Source organism: Anthonomus grandis, chromosome 2 (assembly GCF_022605725.1).
Source record: "Anthonomus grandis grandis chromosome 2, icAntGran1.3, whole genome shotgun sequence".
NCBI classification, from domain to species: Eukaryota; Metazoa; Arthropoda; class Insecta; order Coleoptera; family Curculionidae; genus Anthonomus; species Anthonomus grandis.
In genome coordinates, this window is record NC_065547.1 from 46,891,600 (window position 1) to 46,913,997 (window position 22,398).

Here is a 22,398-nt window from a genome sequence, read left to right on the forward strand (position 1 = left end):
AGTAGCAGCGAAGTGAAAAAGAAACATAGGTGCTGTTACTTCAGGAGCGCGTGGAACTAATGTAACCCTAATTACCACCGTATCAGTAATAGGGAATACAATACCACCCATGTTTGTCTTTCCCAGAAAAAAATTTAAACCCTATTTTATTTCAAACGGTCCTCCAGAATGCATCGGTGCAGGAAATGCAAGTGGTTGGGTGACTGATTTAGAATTTTATAATTTTATGAAGCATTTCGTTAAACATACAAGCCCTACTAAACAGTATCCTGTTTTACTTTTACTGGACAATCATTCATCACATTTATCAATTGAGGCCGTAGAATATGCAAAGAACAACGAAGTGGTAATGCTTTCATTCCCACCACACTGCACCCACAAACTTCAGCCACTGGACCTGTCAGTCTTCGGGCCTTTCAAGAAGTATTTGGCTTCTGCCCAGGACAGACAATTAGCATATACGAAACACCAAAAATTGTTGCCACAGCTTTGCCATTAGGAGTTACAAGTTCCAATATAATAAATGAAGTTTCAAAAACGGGTATACATATATCCTTATAATCGTGATATATTTTTTGATACAGATTTCGCGCCGTCATATGTGACTGATCGTCTAATACCCGAATCTATATCTCAGCCGCCGTCGATAGAAAATAACAGCATTTCTGCCAGCAATTTCCAAACCATAGCTCCAGAAACACCTGATGACAAAACCATACCATCTACATCTACTGGAGTTTTTTCACCTGAAGGCTTGCTGCCTTTGCCTAAGACAGGACCAAGAAAAATACAAAACCAGAGAAAGAAGAGAGCTTGCGCGATTTTGACAGACACGCCAGAAAACGAAGCACTTGCTGAAGAACAAAGCAAAAGGAAAATTAAAAGTTCTGGTAAATTAGATAAAAAGAAGAAAGAAGCTGCTAAAAAAGCTATTTTAACAGATGTATCCTACTCAGGTAATACACTATTGAAAACTAAAGAACGACGATCCAATATTTCTTCTTCACATTTAGACGATGGAAAGACCCTAGGAGCCGTTGCTCGAGAAAAAGAAAACAAGTTTTCCAAGAACATAAAACAGCATAAAATAAATAAGAAATCTTTTTCCCCATTGCCATCATCTGAGTTTGAAGATGATGAATGTTTATGTCTGATGTGCCTAGCAGCATTTACAGATAGCAGCATTACAGAGAGCATAGTGTTCCGGGTGAAGAATGGATACAGTGTACCAATTGCAAAAAATGGGCTCATTTAAGGTGCACTCCGGGTACTAGTATATATTATATGTGTATAAACTGCGACAGCGATTAGTTTTTAATTTCCAAAATGTTTAATTTAGTTTTGTTAATAAATTTTTTGAGTATTTCTAAAATTAGATTTTTATTTTTTATCAGAAAACTGACTTAACCAGCCATTATGCTAGTTTAGTTTGTTCAACTGGCCCCATGTGTCGGTTCAAGTTGCCCCATATGTGGAGTAAGTTGAGTCAACTGTACCCAGTCATATTGCAGTCATTTTTACCTAAATAAAACAATATTTCGTCAAACTTATTAATTGCTTTTTAAAAACAAATATATACATCAATAATCCCTAGTATGTTTAATTATTTATATTAAATAATAACAACATGACCCTTCATTTTTCCAAATCCGGCTCAACTAGCCCCACCCTACCCTAAAGCAAATAAGTAAGGACTTACAAATACAGAAACTGTTCGTATAAAAATGCCATAAAAAAAATAAATATCAACTCTATCAAGTTCAGTTATATCAAGAATTTATCAAAAACATTAATGGCATTAATTAAAAACATTGTAACAAAAAGTTCTATACTACAAAAATTGCTCAAATCTAGATGCGTTAAATCTGGTAATCTAGGAGGCCATTTAGTATAAACTTTTATACAAAAACAGTTTTAAATGAAAAAAGCAAATTGGCATTTACCAAGTCGGTTGTAGAAAATCCGAAAATTAGAGTAAAACAAATAAGTAAGGACTTACAAATACAGAAATTGTTGCCCACAAGAAGAAATCCAGAGGCGTTAAATTCGGTTATCTAGGAGGTCATTCAGTACAAACTTTAATAAATATGTATACAAAAGCTAATTTTAATAACTAATGTGTCCTTTCAATCCATCTATTAACAAATTCTAGAGATTTGGTTTCGGTTAATTTGAGTACTCCATCTTTAAATTTATTTAGATATTATAACTATTGACAACATATAGAACTTCTTCAGTTTATTTGACTATATAAACTTTATAAATAAAGAATGTGAAAATGTGCAGCCAATGGGAGGAAACTTGAAGAAAACCTAAGACGGTATCTTGTTGAAGAAGCTGATATCTTAGGGTCTCTAAACCCCTTACTACTTTGACTAATAAAATTATTTTGACATTGATGCATTTTATCAGAAGAGCTCAAACACATTGATAACGCCCTCTAAGTTCCTTTACAAATCAATTAAGATGATCATTAATTACCTGGCCTCCAGACTCCCTTGTTAATTGACTATAAGTAGTTTTGGTATCACTTTCCTGGACCTCCACAATATGAGACGGAGGTTTAGGTGGTGGTGGAGGAGCTGGTAAAGGAGATCCTACAAAACGTATCGAATCAATTAAACTCAATATACCAACAAACTACAATACCTTTTAACGGATAATTGGTAGGAACTAAGGGACCTAATGGTGGAGCAGGCGGTCTAGGTATCACCAAACTGTCCATCATGGTGTTGCACATTACCATGCTGTTGTCAGGACATTTTTTACCTGAAAACGAAAAGCCAGAAATTAAATTAAACAGTAAAAGTTGCCGAGCAATTTCAACAGAAGTCAATTAGATTTTTGTTGTTCTGGGTGAAATATGGGTTGCGGTGTAATTATTTGCTGAATATGTAATTCTTAAAGAATAAATCAAGTCGGTACGCGCCAGATTGTGCTGTAATTATTGTAATAATAATTTCGCTCACGACTCGAGCCCGGTTTTCGAATTAACTAGGTTGCTACAGATTATTCTATTATAAAATATATTCTATATTTTGTTTATGTGATGATCATCTAGCGAGTTTTGATCGTAGATATGATTTGGATGACGTAGTTACGTAAGAACGTGATTGTTAAGATGTTGCCGTTGCAAAAGTGGGACATCCTAATTTGTTATTAATTACAACATTATAATATGAATGTGGAAGATTTGTTTGATAAATCGGTTTGCTTCCGTTGAAAAGCGTCTTTGTAAGTCGGGATGTATTTAGCCTAAACGCAGATAATTTATTTTAGAAAATGAAGGTAAATTGTTTATTTGTGTCATTGCTTAAGCTTGAGAAGCAATCGTCTTCCTAAATCAGGTAACAAATTGTTTTTTAAAGTGATTGAAGTTGAACATGAAGAATATGTTAAGCTTCTCTTGTAGATAAAAAGAACAGCTCTTAGCTAGTCAATAGAGCCAATGAACGTCGAAAATTGGCGCCTATAGGAAAAGTTTCTAAACTGGGAGTATCTAAACATACCTGGTCCAGAAGCCACAATATCCATTAGCCTGAAGCCAGGATTTTGAGCAAAGAAGACGAACGTTGAACGAAAAAAATGTTCCTAGTTAGGTCAAATATACTTAGTTAGTACGATGATAATTTTATAAATTAATCGGTTTTTAAACTTCTAAGCCTTTCTTCTTAAGAGTTTCACATTTTTTGGCACTATTTAATAATAAATCCTTCCTAAGTAACCTCAATGCGGGTGAGGCAACCTGCGGTCCAAGAGAAAAAAAGGCAGTAGAAAAACTGACTCAAGAGGTCAATAAGGTCGGACTAGTCAACGCTAAGATCTCCGAAGGACAGAAAAAGCGCATACGGAGAGAAAAGAAAGAAAAAGCATTAAACGAGCAGGAGCTAAATAATAAAAAAATAAAAATATAAACTAAATCGAGATTCCCTTTTTCCAAAGGACTAAAAAACCCTATAAATTTAGTTAGTTTACATGTTGATCTGGTCGAACAATAATAAGGTACAGAATTTTCAGAACATCTAAAAAGTATAGATGGAGATTTTGTCATAAAAATATATCAAAATTATCAAGATCGATCACAAAAGCAACCCAGTGTTTTTGTTGCCCCCACTGACTGCCAAATAAGTAATTGGCAACATGAGGGAGTTGACACTGTTGACAGTGTTTAAGACAAGCGACAGATGCGAGAACGAACGCGCGTTCTGTGAATTTAGAATTTATCAAAATTTTAAATCTAGCCTAGCTAGCCAAGATCTAGCCCAATTCATGGTAAGAGCATAGTTATTCATTTTAGTACTAATGAATTATTTATTTGATAAATTGCTTATTTTAAAATATAATTTTAAGGTACAGTAACTACAAGCAGGGATTCGAAGCACAAAAAAAATTGAAGACTGTATTTCACAATAGTTGCGAAGAACAAATGAATTTTTTTTTGTATTTTCTTAAACGTTTATTTTTTGTTTGGTTTTTTAGATATATATATGTTTTGTTTTATATTTTCATATTTTTTAAATCAATATACAGGGTGTCCGGAAGCTAGATGCAATCCTTTAAGGGGGTGATAGCTGACTTAATTTCAAACATTTTATGCTAAATATGTGTAGGTCGACATTTTTTATGGCAATTTTTGCATTTTTCTTAAGAAATATCAAAATTTCACACTTAAACCGTAATAGAACGCAAGTTACAATTAGTATCGGAGTTTCAAAGTTTATTTTGTTTTGTCTAATGTGTATTAATAAACATATGATCAATTCCAAGCTTCTGTGTAAACTTAGAGAAAAAATAGAGACATTGAAACGCCCTTTATTTTTAGATATCTCATCATCTAGACTCATGCCGATGCCTGGCCAATTCTCAGAATTATGGCCTCTTTTGTGCGGCAGGTCATGTAAACAAAAATTATTAGGGTAACTAATAATTTTTGTCCAATTGTTAATTTGTTAGTTAATTAAGCTTTTTTATCATTATTGTAGATGCCCTTTTTATTTATTGTTAGTAATTTTAACCTTTGACCTTGCCAGAAGCACTGTGGCTTTTTATGTGTTGTGATAAAAACCCTCATTATATGTAAGTTAGTTTTAATACCTTTTTATTTCAACACTTTTAATCTTTAGCTTATAAGTTTCCTCCGCTCTTTATAGATCCCTGATGATGGACATCTTATATGTCCGAAACATGTAGGATAGATGGTTTTCCAATAAATTTAGTGGAGGATGACCAAAACTATTTTAGTTACCCTTTGACATATTAACTCCACTGCAAGTATGGACTACTTCTTCAACTTTAAAAATTATTAGACTGAGACCCGATTGTGGGGTTATTTTAGGTTTTAATGTTAAATAAAACACAATTTTGTTTAAACTATTTATTGTTCATATTCAAAATGCAATCCATTATTTCTAATACAGGCACGAGCCCTTTTTGTTACTTCGGTGGTGGTTACTCTGATGGTCATATCTTCTTAAATGCTTTATTTATTTTGCGAATCAACTTTTCTCTTGTTCCTATTTCAGTGGTGTATACAAGCTCCTTTGCCCGGCCCCACATGAAAAAATTCAACGGAGTTAGGTCAGGCGATCGAGGAGGCCAAGGAAAGGTTCCGCCTCTTCCTATCCAACCGTCCGGAAAACAGTCGTCTAAGTAATTCCTGACAGCCAAGGACCGATGCGCTGGACAACCATCTTGCTGAAAGATTATTGGTCTTTCTCGTTCCAATAATCCAGCTTCGTCTAGAAGAACAAGGATATCATTTTTTAGAAAATCTAAATAGTTGGCACCATTTAAATTCTCTGGTAGAAAATGTGGCCCAATAATAGTCCTGCCTATTACTCTGGCCCACACATTGACCGAAAATCTGTTCTGAAATGATTTTTGTTTTTTCCAGTGCGGATTTGCATCTTTGGCAGCCCATTCGTGGAGGTTGTGGAAGTTGGTAATACCCTCCCTGGAAAAATTGGACTCGTCTGTCCACAAGATACTTCTTAAGAATAACGGGTCCTCGATGTCCATGTTCAATAAAAAGCGACAGAATTGAATTCGTCTTGCAGGGTCTTCTTCTTGTAAGCCCTGCACCCCCGTACCATGAAAGGGATACTGTCCATCTTTCTTCATGGTCGTCCACCTTCCATCTAGAAAGGCCAAGGTCTTCAGCTACTTTTCTGACGCTTGCAGTAGGGTCTGCGGTAAAAGCTTCCAGTATTTGCTCCTCAATCTCTACATTATTATGGCCAGGTTTGACTCCACGTGCCGGATTATTCCCAATGCCAACTTCAGTAAGACGGCGAAAGGTGTTTTGAAACACCCTGAAGTTTGGTAACCTCCGATCTGGATAATGTGCCTGGTACAAGCGTCGTGCCAAAGCTCCATTACCGTTAGCGCGTCCATATGTGAAGACAATGTCAGCGTACACTTGGTTGGTAAATTCCATTTTACAATACTGTTTAATAAAACGGGCAGAAACATACAGTATCCACTATTAGGTACCTCTGCTTAATTTTGTTTTCATTACTTTTTATTTACCTGAATATTTACCTGAACTGTTCCATAATAGAAAACCAATCCAGTAAGTTTTGTTTGTGTTTACATGACCTGCCGCACAAAAGAGGCCATAATTCTGAGAATTGGCCGGGCATCGGCATGAGTGATATCTTAAAATAAAGGGCAGAAGCTAGGCATATTTTTAGAGAGGTTTGAACGACGAAAGCATTTTCATAACAATTATTTAAACATAAAACAAAGCATTTTTATTTCAACTCCATATTTATTTTTTACGTTTCAATATCTCTATTTTTTCTAATAAGTTTACAAAGAAGCTTGAAATTGATCGTATTTTTATTAATACGCATTAGACAAAATAAAATAAACTTTGAAACTCCGATACTAATTGTAACTTGCGCTCTATTAACGTTTAAGTGTGAAATTTTGGTATTTCTTGAAAAAAATGCAAAAATTGCCATAAAAAACTTAAACAAATTTTGACCTACACATATTTGGCTTAAAATGTTTGGAATTAAGTCAGCTATCACCCCCTGATTGTATCTAGCTTCCGGACACTCTGTATGCTGCGGAAAAGATGTTCGTTGGGACGTTCTATATACGTCCATAGTACGTAATACGTCTTTTGGGGTACGTACTTTATGTCATGGAGTACGTACCAAATACGTCTTTCGTATGTATCTGTGCTATTTGTAGCAGGACCATCTCACAAGCAAGATACGAAACTTTATGACATTCTTCCAAATCCTAAAAAAATTTAAGTCGTAACGTACTAGAAAATTTGTCGGTTATGCAGGTCTCTCTAGCAATCAAAGTGAAATTGGTCTAAGGAAGAAACTGAAAAAATGTACACTTAAGAAAAATATAACCACCAAGAAAACGTTGCATTTACAGGTAAGGTAATAAAATAGTGAAGATTGTTTTTTTTTAGAGAGAACTACATTGACAATATCTTCTTGTTTTCACTTCTTCTTGTTTTCACTGAAAACAAGAAAGACGTTACTCCAAAAATTTTTGCCAGAAGTTTTACTTTTTAGTTTATTTTTGACCGTTTACTAGTTCTGCGATGATATAAGATGCCTCTGAACTACGAATGCTTTTATTACCTCTTTAAAAAATCAAGTTATGACGTTTTTAAACAAAAAACTGTTACGACTCAAAACTTTACCTCCTGGACATACCTGGTTTACCCCAGACAGCCTTCAAATATTTCTTATTAAATTAAATTAGCGGAGTGGGCATCTCTATCAGTATACTAACCGGAAACGCCAATACTAAAAAAAATATTTTAATCTGCCATACTCACTTTGCCAATATTTTTGTTTTTTCGCATTATAATTAAAGGGCGTAAAAATGCTAAAATATTGGACTAAAACTATAATCTAAACTGATAAGCTAATATAATTTCCTATTTACAAAAAAAAAACCGACAGCAATTATAACCAAGTACAAAAACCCATAAAGCAAAACTAAAAGTGTGTTACACTTGTGGTAGCGTCTTAAATCATCCGGTCCAATGAGGCATGTCGAATCGGGGATTTATTGTCCACTCGGCGATGCATGACTCCGACTGGTTAGACGTAGATAATATTATTAAATTAATTTATCCACGGAGGAGACACATCAATTTAAATCTGTGTCGTGTCGCGTGTTATGTCAGATAACGTGTTGTATAATGGGGCAATTAGTTTGTTATACATTTTATTTATTAATAGTTTTTGTCTTGGTGTCATTTCGTTCATTTGTTTTGCTATGGTTGATGCAATATAATGACATGTACCATGTTTTGAAAATGGTTTTTCTTGCCTTATATAATTAGATTTTTTTTTAGTAATGTGCAGTTACTTAATTTAAGTACACATATGTGTCTTTTGTTGTACTTGTTTTTTTTTCTTTGATCTACTTAATCTTAGGAAAGAAGTGATTTATTGTTCTTGAACGTCTTATGATTACTATACAGGGTGTTTCCTAACTACGGTACAAAACTATACAGGGTGAATCGTTAGGTCGTTTTATGAAAAAAAGTTCCTATGAACGTATGTCGGGAGTTGCTTTGTTTCTGAGATACAGGGCGATGAAGGTTCAAAAAAATAACGGTATTTTTAAAAATACTATAACTATCCTTAAACCGATTTGGTTGAAATTTGGTGCAGTTATTTGAAGTTATAAGACGCTTATTTAGCTGTAACTAGATTAAAATTATTAGGTCCAGTGGCGTGTCAGTGGGCACCACATGCTTATTGTTGAGAAAAAAACAAGGCCAATAATTGTTTTGCAGCTTTTTATTTATTTTTGTATTTAAGTAATAAAAATACAACTTTTTTGTATCTTATCTTATTATCTTCATATCTGGCTTTGTTTTAAAAAAAAATTTAAGTATCTTTAACTCATTCTAAAAATTATCCATGGACGACAACATGAAATAAAAACCAATTAATTCGATAAACAATTTCGACCTTAAAGTAAATGAGCAAAATGCCCACCTTCTTATAAAATACACGACTGCAAACGATTTGTCATTAGACGCCACTAAAAAGCACCGATTCCCGTCGGTGATCGTGTATGTTCGGAGAAAAATTCGGTCGTTTGACGTGAATGACAAGAATAACGACACGAATGTTCCCGCTTTTTTTGCGTTTGTTGGTTGTTTACTTTCGTAAAAAAGCTACTAACTAGTTTGATCGATTATTGCGATTATACTGAACTTTCCTTTGTTTATTTGTGAAATATTGACTATATTGTTGCTTATAGTGTTTTAAAATAATAGCTGTATTAATTCCAATAATCAGCGATTTTAGCTGTAAAGATCGACGGCCCTACTCAAAACCATCAGAATCAGGACCAAACTATCAACAAAATTATGTGCTACTTATGCAGTAAAATGTTTTCTTCCATTTCAGCTAAGAACAAACATATTAAGGTTATTCATAAGCAGCAGCTTCCAGATAACCCAAAGTCATACATTTCTTGTCCCTTATACAAAAAGACCAAGTATCCTGTGAGACTTTCACTCCTGTGATCAAAAACTTGAAGCTCATTTACAGGTAAGTCATGATATCAAAATAGAGTCCTCAACTTTCCATTTTTCCAGCGAAGAAAGGTTTGAGGAATGGTTAAGAGAGCATAAAATAAGCACAAACTATGTAGTTGTTTGCACAAGGAAAATTGAAGACAAGATTGAAAAAGTATATTGTTGCAATCGAAGCGATTTTAGAGGTAAATTTGTAGCAATTTCAATTCTAGCAAAGTATTTATTACATACTGTACATATTCATTGTACTATTTAGTGAAAGATTGTTAAACATGTATTTAATGTATAGATAGCTGTTTCCAGGATTTGAAAGCAAATGTAGTAAGAGAACAATAAAATGTAGTGGTTCCATTAAAATGAATGGTGTATGTTCTTCTCGTTTAAATGTCAAGATTTATGGTGCAGTTAACATTATATAGTCCTTTAGAGTATCCACACAATGGGCCTGGATGATCACCAGTAGCATGGCTGTAAGCCTTATTTTTGTATTGTCTTTATGGTGTGTGAGCAAAGGAAGGGAAGCGATTCTGTTTTAGGTGAACTCCTTGGGGAATGTTCTTCCAATAATATTGAAGCTAGCCATAGTGTAGAAATTGAAACATTTGTTAATGAGAAGACTACTGAAAATCAACAAGTAGCAGTACAACGATTGAACAAGCAATCAACAAGAGAAATTGAAATTGAGAATATCAAACTATTTAAGATCTTTAAATGATGAAACTTATGATAAGTAAGTTATCTTTTTATAAAATTATATAAGATGTATTAACATATACCTGTAAATGTCTAGGTGCATGAGACAACTGACATCAATGATGGAACAGGTAAATAAGACAAATACAGGTAAACTAAAAATGGACAAACAAGTTTATTTTCCATCAAAGAAGAAGAAGAAGGAGCAGTAAATAAAAATAATAAATTGTATATTTTTTTCTATTTATTAGTAATTTCTTTATATAATAGTAGGTATATTTTTATAGGTTTAAGTAGGTATATGTGTATTATAATTTTTTATGTAAGTTTTAGGCAAATATTTGTAAAAACATTAGCTATCTCATAAGTTTCTTGCAGTTTCTTCTTATGAGTATTAATCGAAACAGCGAATTGTAAATTAATATTTTAGCATAAAATAATTCAGTTTCTTTTCAAATCAGTCATATACATGTCATTGCAGCATTTATAAAATAAAACTTTTAATATATGGTACATTTATATAACAGTATAATTAATTAAATCCATTGTGTTTTCACTTACCAAAATTACCTCTCTACCTAGGTATAAAAGTTATTTAAAAAAATATGTAATTATTTCAAAAAGATTAATAACATTTATATATTTAAAATTAAAGTACAATACAATATTTTATAAATTTTGTTTTCCATTTATTTATTTTTTCTAAATATACAATACCCTATTATTTAAGTTGGGTTGTTCCTTTTGATATAGAGAACTTAAAAAAATAATAGTTATTTGTATAACAAAAGGGAGCAAAGTGCATAACTTCCTTACATGGATGAAGTTTGATCCAGCAAAAGCATGAGGAAATGACACTGCTCCTACAGTATTCATATAATGTTTTCTACTTTTATTTTGATTAATAAGCACAATTTAATGTAAAAAATTAATTTTATAAAAAATAATAAGCAAGATATAGTCAAATAAAAAAATTCAGTTAGGAAGGGAAATAAAACAAAAAATTTTCTTATTTATTTAGGTAGTAGAAAAATAAATTTTTCAAATAATACTTTCTCAAAAATAAACTATAGTAATTTTAAATAATATCCAAAATCAAATAAATCCATGTCCGCCCAAAGAAATTTTTTAAAATATTTATTAAAAAAAAATAATTAATTTTCCATTCCATTGGATCGTTCAATCAAACTGCATTTTTTTGATACTTAAATTAGGGTATTATGTATAAAATTAATAATTTAATTTTCTTCTTTGCATCCTTTATTTATCTTTAATTTACTTAAAGAATCAATAATTATTATTATTCCAGAAAGGCTATTTTTTATTTTAATTAAATTATTATTCACATTAATTCTTATTGCCAGAAACCGCTGCTTCTAGCAGAAAACATTGCTCTTTTGTTAGTTGCCCGCCATTCACATAATATTTAAATATCCGAATGGGACAGTCGGAGATAGCCGAATGATGACGGGAATCGGGTGCTTTTTAGTGGCGTCTTTTGTCATTGAGTGTCTAACACGCTCAAAAATACCTGGAGTACCCCTTATGATATTGCAATTGACAATTATCCGATTCCTCAAGTCATTCACTTCTAGAACAGGAGTTTTATAAACAAGAGGCTTCAGATGGCTTCATAAATAGTAATCCAGGGGATTCATATCAGGACTGCGAGCCGGCCACTTTTGAGGTCCTGCACGTCCAATCCAGCAATTAGGGTAGATGAAGACGAGATGCTGACGAGCAAGAACACTGAAATGAGCTGGAGCCCCGTCCTGCATAAACCACATGTTGACTCTTACTTGTAGGGGTACTTCTTCTAATAAAGTGAGTAAATGATGGTGTTGCAAGAAATCCGTGGAGGATTCACCTGTTAATCTTGCCGGTAAAAAAAATGGGCCAATTAGGTAGTCACCCTATCCATTCCTATCCAAACGTTCAGCGAAAATTGTTGCTGAAAATGAGTTTCTTTAATAACGTGGGGATTTTCGTCGGCCCAAAAATGATCATTGTGGAAGTTCATAATAGCATCTCTTAAAAAATTTGCCTCGTCCGTAAATAAAATATTCGGTAGGAAATTATTATTGTGTGCCATCGTATGAATCAACCACCTGCAAAACATTAATCTTGGGTGAAAATCCCGAGACAGTAGAGCTTGTACACGCTGTATGGATGCAGGAGGTTTCTTTTTAGAACTTTCCAAACGGTTTTTGAACTGACTTCAAGCTGCAGTGCAATCTGCCTGATACTATTAGAAGGATCTTCTTCTATCGCATCAAATATAGCTTCTTCCAGTTCAGGCGTTGTTATAGTTTCTGGTCTTCCACCACCCATATTTTTATTAAAACTCCCAGTTTCACATAATCTTGCATGTAGTTTTCTAAATGTGTTTGCACATGGAATTACTCTGTTAGGATATCTGTCCTGGTAAATTCTTCGTGCTTCTTCCTCATTTCCATTTACTAATCCATAAATAAAGTGCATGTCGGTCATTTCATGGTTAGTAAAATTATTCATGATGGAGTAATGAATCACTGCTAATTGACAGCTGAATTTTTCTTATAGCAATTCTATCACTGTCAGCTGGTGTGCAAAGCAGGTAGGTACAAAGGAGGTACTTAAATGCACTTGCCAATTATTTGTCATAAGAAGCAATGTATTTGTTATTTTGTTGTATTTAAAAAATCTGATAATAAAAATCGTAGAAGTTGACACAAGAGACCAAAAAGTCGTGCATTGGAGGGTGGATATTTTGCTCATGTACTTTAAGGTCGAAATTGTTTATCGAATTAATTGGTTTTTATTTCATGTTATCGTCCATGGATATTTTTTAGAATGAGTTAAAGATACTTTAAGTTTTTTTTCTCGAAAACAAAGCCAGATATGAAGATAATAAGATAAGATACGAAAAAGTTGTATTTTTAGTTGCTTAAATACAAAAATAAATAAAAAGCTGCAAAAAAATTAATTATTGGCCTTGTTTTTTTCTCAACAATAAGCATGTGGTGCCCATTGACACGCTACTGGACCTAATAATTTCAATCTAGTTACAGCTAAATAAGCGTCTTATAACTTCAAATAACTGCATTAAATTTCAACCAAATCGGTTTAAGGATAGTTATAGTATTTTTAAAATATCGTTATTTTTTTGAAACTTTATAGCCCTGTATCTCAGAAACAAAGCAACTCCCGACATACGTTCATAGGAACTTTTTTTCATAAAACGACCTTACGATTCACCCTGTATAGTTTCGTACCGTAGTTAGGAAACACCCTGTATAATAGCAAAGCAACACATCATATATTTTTATCGTTAAATATATATTTATTCAACGATTATTTAATAAATTTTTGGTTTTGCTGTATTTATTAACCGTATTTTTAACAACCAAAACCACAATTTTCTTTTTCGGGCATTATTTTCAGTTTATTTTAATGTTTTATTAGAAAAGTTATCGTTTTTCTCGATTTTCTTATTTAATGATTTTAATAATTATCTTCTTTATTATTCTTTTCCTTATGCTTCTTAAAAATGGCTTGCATATTAAATCCTAAGAAAATATAAAACAATTTCATAAATTGGAAATCATAATATATATTTTCCAAGCACAACATTATAGGGTAACTCAAAAGTTAGTTTATAAAGTTCTGTAGATGAGACTTCTCAAGGAGTTTAATTATATTTTAGTGTTTATTCATAGATGTACCTACATACGATTTGCAGTGGCTAATTTTGTAAAAAAAATATCAGTTTACCAGAAATTTCCATATATGTGTAATTGTGACTAAACACTATATCTATTATTAAGATTTAGAGAATTGAACATCCTCCAAAATTGTCGCTTTGCAGTTAATTTTAGTATTATAAAGAGTTTATTTTAAATTTGTTAGGTTTCACGATTTTCTTATTTAATTTAATTTTTGTGTTAGTACTTAATTACTTTTTTCTGTCTGCTTTATTAAATTCATAGTTGAGAACAGATACTGTCCTGCCAACTGATCTTCTAGTTCAATATTTGGAGTTTGATTTTAGCAGATTTAACAAATAAATTTTGCCTCTGTCGTTTAAGTTCATTGTCAACCTATTTATTACTGTAGCGCGTTTGCTGTTCGTTAGGTATAAATTAAAACAACCGAAAATGGTCACACTTCACTACGAAAACACGATCACTCATGACTACTAGATATATTTATTTACAGCTATTTAAAACTCGCGCCAATATTCCGAACTCTACTTCACTGCACTGACTTTCATCGGCTCTTTATATACTCGGCAGAACGCTGTTCCGGAAGAGTCTCGCTAACCTTCGAGATGTCGTGCGGTATACCATGTATATTATACCTAGAAGATTTTTTAGTGGCTCTACTTGATCTAACTCTTGATTTTAATACTTTTTTTACGAGGTTATATTATTATATGGGTTTTAATTTTCACATCTATTTTTGTTTATTATTGAATTAACGAGTTTACTAAGTGAAAAAACAGAATTAAATTAAGCATATTATTCTTGTGGAAAGGAGAAACATTTTTCGACGCTTTTCTTATAGAGAAAAATTTCCTGTGTCTTAAGCAAAATTTGCATTTGGAACTTGATAGTATTGTTTACAGCAGAGATATAACCAAACGTATATTCTTTCCTTTTTTTAACACAAATCAACTTACTACCATTGCTAGTAAGCCCATTAACTTGACGTAACTTGGAAATACTAAAAGTCAATAAAATTTTATGATGCCACGTTATACCACAATCTAAAATTCTTCTAATAATTTCAGTACAATGAAATTTTATGTTGGTTCTTACAACCAAGCACAACAGTTAACTAAACCATGTGCTATTTCAGCAAAAAAAATCAGGGAATTGTGGTAATGCTATTACGCTCAAATTTTGCATTTATATCGTTTTATCACGAGAAATACATCTTGATTATGTGGTTTTTTTAGCTCTTATTAGTCTGCTATTGTGGCTGAAATTACAATACTAAAGTAATGGTCTTCAACACAAATTTAATCAGTCTTATGGGGTGTTTCTTCTTCTTTGTGAAACTTTGTATATCTTTCTTCTTTTAAACCCAAAAAGCCACTTTATTAATCAGTACCAACGATATTTTTTTGCTTCATTAATCTTTTGTTCTCTGTTTGTTTGAATTTGAAGGAGCCAATAAGTAGAAATAAATATAGAAAAATGTGCGTCTTTTAAATTAGTTATTGGTTTCTGTGGATTAACTTATAATTCTTTAAAATTTTCCAATAAAAATATATTATTCAAACAATTTTGACAAAAAAATCGATGGATGGTTATTATTTGTCGTTAGGCGGCCGATTGCCTGGTATTAATATTTAAAAGCAAAAACACCACAATTTTACACAGTTACAATTTTTTTTCAATGATTTATTAAATAAGTGTTAGTTTTCTCGATTTTCTTTTATATTATCAACATGTCAATAGAGACACACTTTGAAGTCGTTGCGACTGAGATTGAAGCCTTGCAGGTTGTAGTTTTGAGTGTCTACAGATCTCCATTAGGTAAATTGGACGTGTTCTTTCAGAGTCTTGATACAGTTCTAAATTTCTTATTCCATACACGCAAACGTACCTTTATTTATGGTGATTTTAATATAGATCTAGTAGCGGATAACCTCACTTCAGCCGAGTTCACCCAACTTGTCAGCACATATGACTTTAAATTCCTGGTAAATAGCGCAACTAGAATCTCAAAAACCACAAAAAGCAGTTGCCTTGATAACTGCATAACAAATTGTGCAATTAGTTGTACTTCCTTATTAAATTTTTGCAAAATGTGACTTGCTAAACACTATTTTTATTATAAAATAATAAAGAACCTCCGAAATTGTCGCTTTGCGGGAATGATTTTTAATTTTACAAATAGTTTATTTTAAATTTGTTAGCTTTCGCGATTTTCCTATTTAATTTTAACTCTATATTAACTTTTTATTTTTTTTCTCTTTACTAAATTCGCAGTTTAAAACAGATACTGTTCAGTAAACTGAACTTGGAATTAGATTATAGCAGATTATATGAGTAAATCTTGGGGGTAGATGTGAGTGTCTTATGTTTATCGAATATATTTTAATAAACAAGTAGACCAATATATCGCAGCAATATAGAATATAATATTTATAAATTATATTTAGAAAGTGTTGTATTCGTTTTATTTCTTGATTCCTTTATCTAAATCACTAACGGTGAAATATCTGTTGTATTAAAAGTATTTTTTCACATATATTAGCGTCTTCCTTTCAACCACAATGAGTTTAAACCAAACTTTCAATCGGTTTAACTATCAAAAAATAAGAGCAGATATATGGATTATTCGCAATTCAACAGCTTGATATTTTGCATTTAAAATGACTATAAAATATTAGTTTAATAACCCAAATATTACTAGCGTCTTTTTAAAAGTACGCTATACAGAATGCTGTATTTCCTGTTACAGCTACCGCCCGAAAGATAGAATGACTGATATACCTGTTGAATTGTATTTCCGGAACTTGTAGGAATATTCTAGAAACAGGTGGCTGTCAGTTTGCATACAGAATTTGTATACAAACTAAGTAGTTTTTTGTGACGTGTATATTTTGTTATAAAACCATGAGTAATTGGAGGTAAGTAAATGAAACAAATTAAAAGTAATTGGATGAAAAATATGTTAATTATAATTAAAAATACTTACTTTGGCATAAGTTTACGTTTTGCCGGTAGGGATATCTTTGGTGGCCTTTTTAAAGGACGCTAGTAATTTGAGCATCTAATAGGTATGCAGTATATATAATAAAAGAATGATAATTGAATGGCTCCGCCGAACAACGTTGCAAGTGACAAAAAGTTATTTTTTCAGAAATTCAAAAAAACACTGATTGTTCAATGAAATTAATTTCTAATTTCTCATTATAAACGAGGCTTTGTTATTGAGTGAAATCACCTATAAGAAAAAATATTATTATACTATCATATCTTACTGAGATATTGACATTTTAAAAGTATTTTTTCGGGTACAACGTTGTAAGCGACCGCGCTTGCAGCGTTGTTCTTTAAACAAGACGTATAATACTGAATTAAATGGGGCTGATTCAATAATGTAAGTAGGTAGTTTTCAAATATGATCTTTAATAATAATGAATACAAAAAACTTAAGTTTTCTTATCGTTCAACCTTAATATTTTCATAATAAGGCACATATTCTGGCAGGATGTATATGCACATATCCAACAAGTCCTTTTTCTTTGCGGCTTTGATCGGGAGCCTATCCTTGTATAAAGGTGGGAACCGAGAAACTTTTACTGAGGGCATAATTCTCCTTCCTGGCCCCTTTACTTTTTTTGCTAATGAGTGCGAAGTCCATGTTTGAAGGACGTTGTGTGATTTCCTTCCACGCAATGTAATAGGATCATCCTTTGTAATTTGGTACCATACATGGCTAGTTACACTGAATTTATTTTTTTCCAGTGAATCTAACAAAATGTCGGTGTTTTTGAAGTCTGCTGTATCCATAACACAGACAGTAAAACGATTGGGTGGTCCCTTGGCATTAGCTATAACTTCCACCCATTGGTGAGGAACATACATTTTTTTACCCTTTTTTGCTCGTTCAATTAGAGCAAAGTCCCTGTCACAGGGTAGAAAACTATGACCCGTCGTCCTAAACTGTTGCTCAACGGTAGTGAAATATTTATTCAAGAGCAGGTGCTGCAAAACAGCTATAATCCGCCAGTTGTTGTTCTGACCTACGCATCTGTCAGACCAAAGCTTAAGAATTCTCACTTGGCCTGGCTTCAACTTTGTAAAGTTAAGCTCAACATATTTTAAAATGCATGATGCTATTTCTGCAGCACCTCGCTTGGCAGTGGTCTCATCCCAGAAAAACATATAAGCCATGTTTCCCCCCTGGTCATGTATAGCCAAATTGTAGCACGATAGTTGCCTCTGGTAAAATACGTTACTATGCGTGAGGTTTGGGCAAAATAAAACTTGTTGTAGGTGTACACAAAGCACAACGTTTTCAGAGCTTAATATGGCACTCTCTATATCTTTAGCAAGCGCCTTGTAAGCAGAGTCAGCCCTCATATGATGAAGTTTGCTTTGATTTTCAATAATTTTTTTTCTCTCTTCAGTGGCAGCTGCAATGAGCTGAATGTGCAGCTGATCACAATAATTACAGGTATCGGACATAGGCAGACCAAATGTTAGGTTGAACTCACTTTGAAAAACATCACGGTACATGTGAAGTTTTGCAGTACTGTCGGTGTATTTAATGCAGAAAAGCTGCCACATTTTCTTGATACTCAGGTCAGGATTCAAACATTCCTTTTTGCTCATATTTCTGGAGTAGTGGTTTTCTTGACGAGGAAAAGAAGAAATATGCTATTTGATCTGTTCTTTTGTTTCATCAGGGATCCTAGTATGATTTCCATGCGCGCCTCTGCCATCGGTCAAGGATGTGGTGAACTTTATTTTGTCAACGAGAATCTGTAGGCGTCGAGGCGTAACCTTCATTATGTGGCAAAGTGTCTTTTGGCATACGCGAAGGGTAGGGGTCTTTCTTTGGGACTTAATAACGAACTGAACAATGTCTAGTAGAGATGTTTTCATTCACTCGACGGCGATTTATATCCCCTACCTTGATGCAAGATGCAAGAAACCTTGTTTGTTGATTATAGTCCATACTGTAGAAGTCCCTAAATAATTTTAGCATTTCTTCATGGGCAACCAATCCACACTTGTATTGACACTTGCATATTCTACCCTAAAACAGCAAAATAACTAACCTGTAAAACTGTAACGCACATCGAAAATGTTGTGACTTATCTCTTCAGGTGGTAATTTTCCAGGCACTGGCCGCTTTCTTTTGGATATGTATGGATTTCCAGAATCCCTTGAACGCTTACGACACTTATCTTTCCACTCACTAACTTTAATTTGCCTCTTTTTACTATTATTTAAGCGCTTTTGATCACCAGGCGAAAAAACAACTCTCCGCGCCGGACATTTTGTCGGTTGCAACGTTGTTCCGAGCGCGTCAACCTATTTTCGAAGTGATTTAACGTGCTGCCATCTAAACCACATTCATATAAAACTGATACCAAAAACTGCCATGCGGTAGAAAATGTCGTTTACAACGTTATTTTCTGAAAAACTTAATATCGCAATTAATGTCGCTCACAACGTTGTTCGGCGGAGCCATTCAATTATTTGTTTTTTGGAGCGTAATACCGTTGATTGAAAAGGCGAGAAGATACGCATATTTACGGGCAAAAACGTGACCCAAAAAGCGCGCGGCGGATAGATGGCGCCACGCTCAAACGCGCGCGGAAATCTTTTTGCCGTTTGTGTCTCATTATTGTTTAGCGGAGCTCGCCAGCATCGTCTAAGGGAGTTTTTGCATGTTTGGCGTATTATTTTGTATTATTATTGTTTTGAATTATGTCAAATTCAAGCAAAATTAACGAGTGTGCTTATCGGGGATGTACTAATACTAGGAAGAGAAAAACAATTCTCTTAGTTTTTTGAAAATTCTTTTAGTTTTTTTAAATGGGAAACTGAAAAATACCAGCAAACGAGAGAAAAACAAACTTCTAAGAAGCCGCATAGCAAAATACGTATCGTATCTAATCAATGATTGAAAATTAAATCTTGCCTCTTCAGTCAATGTTTAAACAAATAAAATAAAAATATTGATAAAGATTGTTTAAATAATCTTTATATGTAAATACTTTTACTACCATTTATTTATGATTATTTCGTTATGTAAAATTTTCTGCTAAAAATATATACGAGCCCCGTCTTATTTCAGTTGGCCCGCTTAGTAAAAAATGAATTTATTATTCTTTTATCGAATCTTTATTCCACAATATTACAATACCAAAAAGTATCTCATATAAACATTATGTGTTATCTCTAAAATTAGATTTTGGTTGATTGATAAATTTTTGAATCATATTTTAAATAGTAGAAATAAATTTCTTGTTTCTATTTTTTATTTTATTTTAACTCTTTAGGCATATACAAGGGTTCTATTCATTAGGTCCGAAATCCACTAGCAAGAAATTTGGGAGAGTTTTAATCAGGGGTAGTATCAGAACTTAATAAACCCCATGCCTCAAAGAATTGCGACTGTTTTAAAAAATAAATATATGTTCAATATAAATGAGTTTACTTTCCCATTTTGTTGTGTTTATAGAGTAAGTAAAGCTTATTATTTGTTTAAAACTATAAAATTTATCTTTTTTTTTTGGGGGTTTAAACAGAAATTATTAAAAATTTTCAATTGGGCCAACTGAAGTGGGACGGGGCTCGTATAAAATGAAAAATGTAATTACATGGCGATTATTCATAATGCCCAATGCGTGGGCAATTTAAGAAATATGATGTTATTTATCAAACCAGAATATTAACCCAAAAATAATCCAATTTTACCATTTTCTTTGGTTGGATATATAGGGTTGGATTGTTTTTAGGTTATGTATGCTGCTTATGTATTTTTGAAATCAATTATTTTCTTGGGTATTAGTAATTGTTAAAACATAAAATTTATCTTGCTTTAACATATAATTTTAATAACGTTTCGGTCTTCATATTCTTGACCTTTATCAAATCTACAATAGACATTTTTAGATTTAAAAAAAATACATTTAAAAGTTTTCAGCTAAAAACTTACCCTATAAAACATAAAAGTTAATCTAAAGGTGAGTAACATATACAGGGTGTTTCGTTGATCATGTTACAAACTTCTATGGCAGATAGAAAACGTCAAAAGAAAAACAAAAGTTCATATAAACATGGGTCCGGAAAAGCTTCCTCAGGGAGCTAGAGCTTTTTGAAAATAACCTTTAAAAACTAGTTTTTTTTTATAGCTCTGGAACTACTTTAGCTACCGCAACCAATTTTGGGAGGTAAATTATTGTTATTATGTTTATTCTTTTGAACCTACTAAATAAAAAAAATATTTACCAGGGGCTTCAGAATCAGGAGAGTATTTGGTAAATTTGGGCTCATTTCTTTAAGACTTTAATTTCTGCCCCAACATGGTTTGGACATTAGATTATGATGTTCCTATACTTTTTACATAAAAAAAGGTGCTCTTAGTAAAAGTCGGTAAATATCACCGTTTTTGTGGAAATTGACTAAAACCAAACTAAGATGCTGTATCTTGAATTAATTATTTTAATAATAATAATAATGCTAATTCATTGCCACTGTCAGTATTTTTTAAATTTGTCACTGTCAGTATTTTTTACACGATATTAATTCCCTTTTTATTACGGTTAAGTAATGGAATACACTTTCGCTGAATACGCCGATATGCTTTTAATTTATGGGGAAGTTCGATGTAATGGTAGAGCTGCTTCTGGACTATATGAAGAGTGGTTTCCCAAAAGGCGAATCCCAGCTCACACACTTTTTGAAAGGGTTGGCTCACAGGGAGACTGGCTCTGTTAAAATAAAACGCCAAGATAATGGCGCGCAAAGGAACCTCCGAATCCCGGATTTTGAGGAAGAAGTGCTTCAGCGATTTGAAGATAACCCATCAGTAAATACTCGAGCAGTTGCTGATGCGATGCATGTAAATCATGTTAGGGTATGGAACGTTGTTAATGAACAGCTTCTTCGGCCCTACCACCTGCAAAAGGTGGAATCATTAGGACCCAATGATTTTAGGCCCCGCGTGAATTTTTGCCAGTGGTTTCTTGACCGGTGTACAGAAGAACCTCAATTTCCAAAATATGTCCTTTTTACTGACGAGGCTTTATTTACAAAAGAAGGCATTTTTAATTCTAAGAATGTGTGAAGTGAGGAAAACCCTTGGTGGATGATTTTAGCAGCTATCAACATACGTTTTCGGTCATTTGTGGGCCGGCATTGTTGGAGAACGCTTAATTGGTCCAATTATGTTGCCTCCTCGTTTAACGGGAAATATTTATTTCATTTTTTTAAGAAATGTACTGCCAGAACTATTAGATGATCTGCCCCTAAATATACGACAGAACTTATGGCTACAACACGATGGAGTGCCAGCTCATTTTCCACTTATTGTCCGCGAGTTTATAAATGAAAATTTTGGAAGGCGCTGGATTGACCGCGGAGGCCCTGTCACCTGGCCAGCGCGCTCACCAGATTTGACACCCTTAGATTTTTTTCTTTGGGGGCATATGAAAT

The 22,398-nt window shown here is 33.0% G+C and overlaps 1 protein-coding gene across 6 annotated transcripts in view; it reads right to left on the reverse strand.

Annotated features, from left to right (window-relative positions):
- The window catches only part of LOC126746651 (uncharacterized), a 129,453-nt gene that overhangs the window by 47,519 nt on the left and 59,536 nt on the right, over positions 1-22,398 (reverse strand). For all 6 annotated transcript variants that reach the window (XM_050455012.1, XM_050455022.1, XM_050454996.1 and 3 more), the window contains exons 2-3: positions 2,650-2,769; positions 2,482-2,597 (exon numbers count right to left, since the gene is read on the reverse strand). In XM_050455012.1, the coding sequence (XP_050310969.1) occupies positions 2,482-2,597; positions 2,650-2,746 (213 nt within the window). In that variant the 5' untranslated portion in view covers positions 2,747-2,769. The remainder of the gene's footprint in view (positions 1-2,481; positions 2,598-2,649; positions 2,770-22,398) is intronic.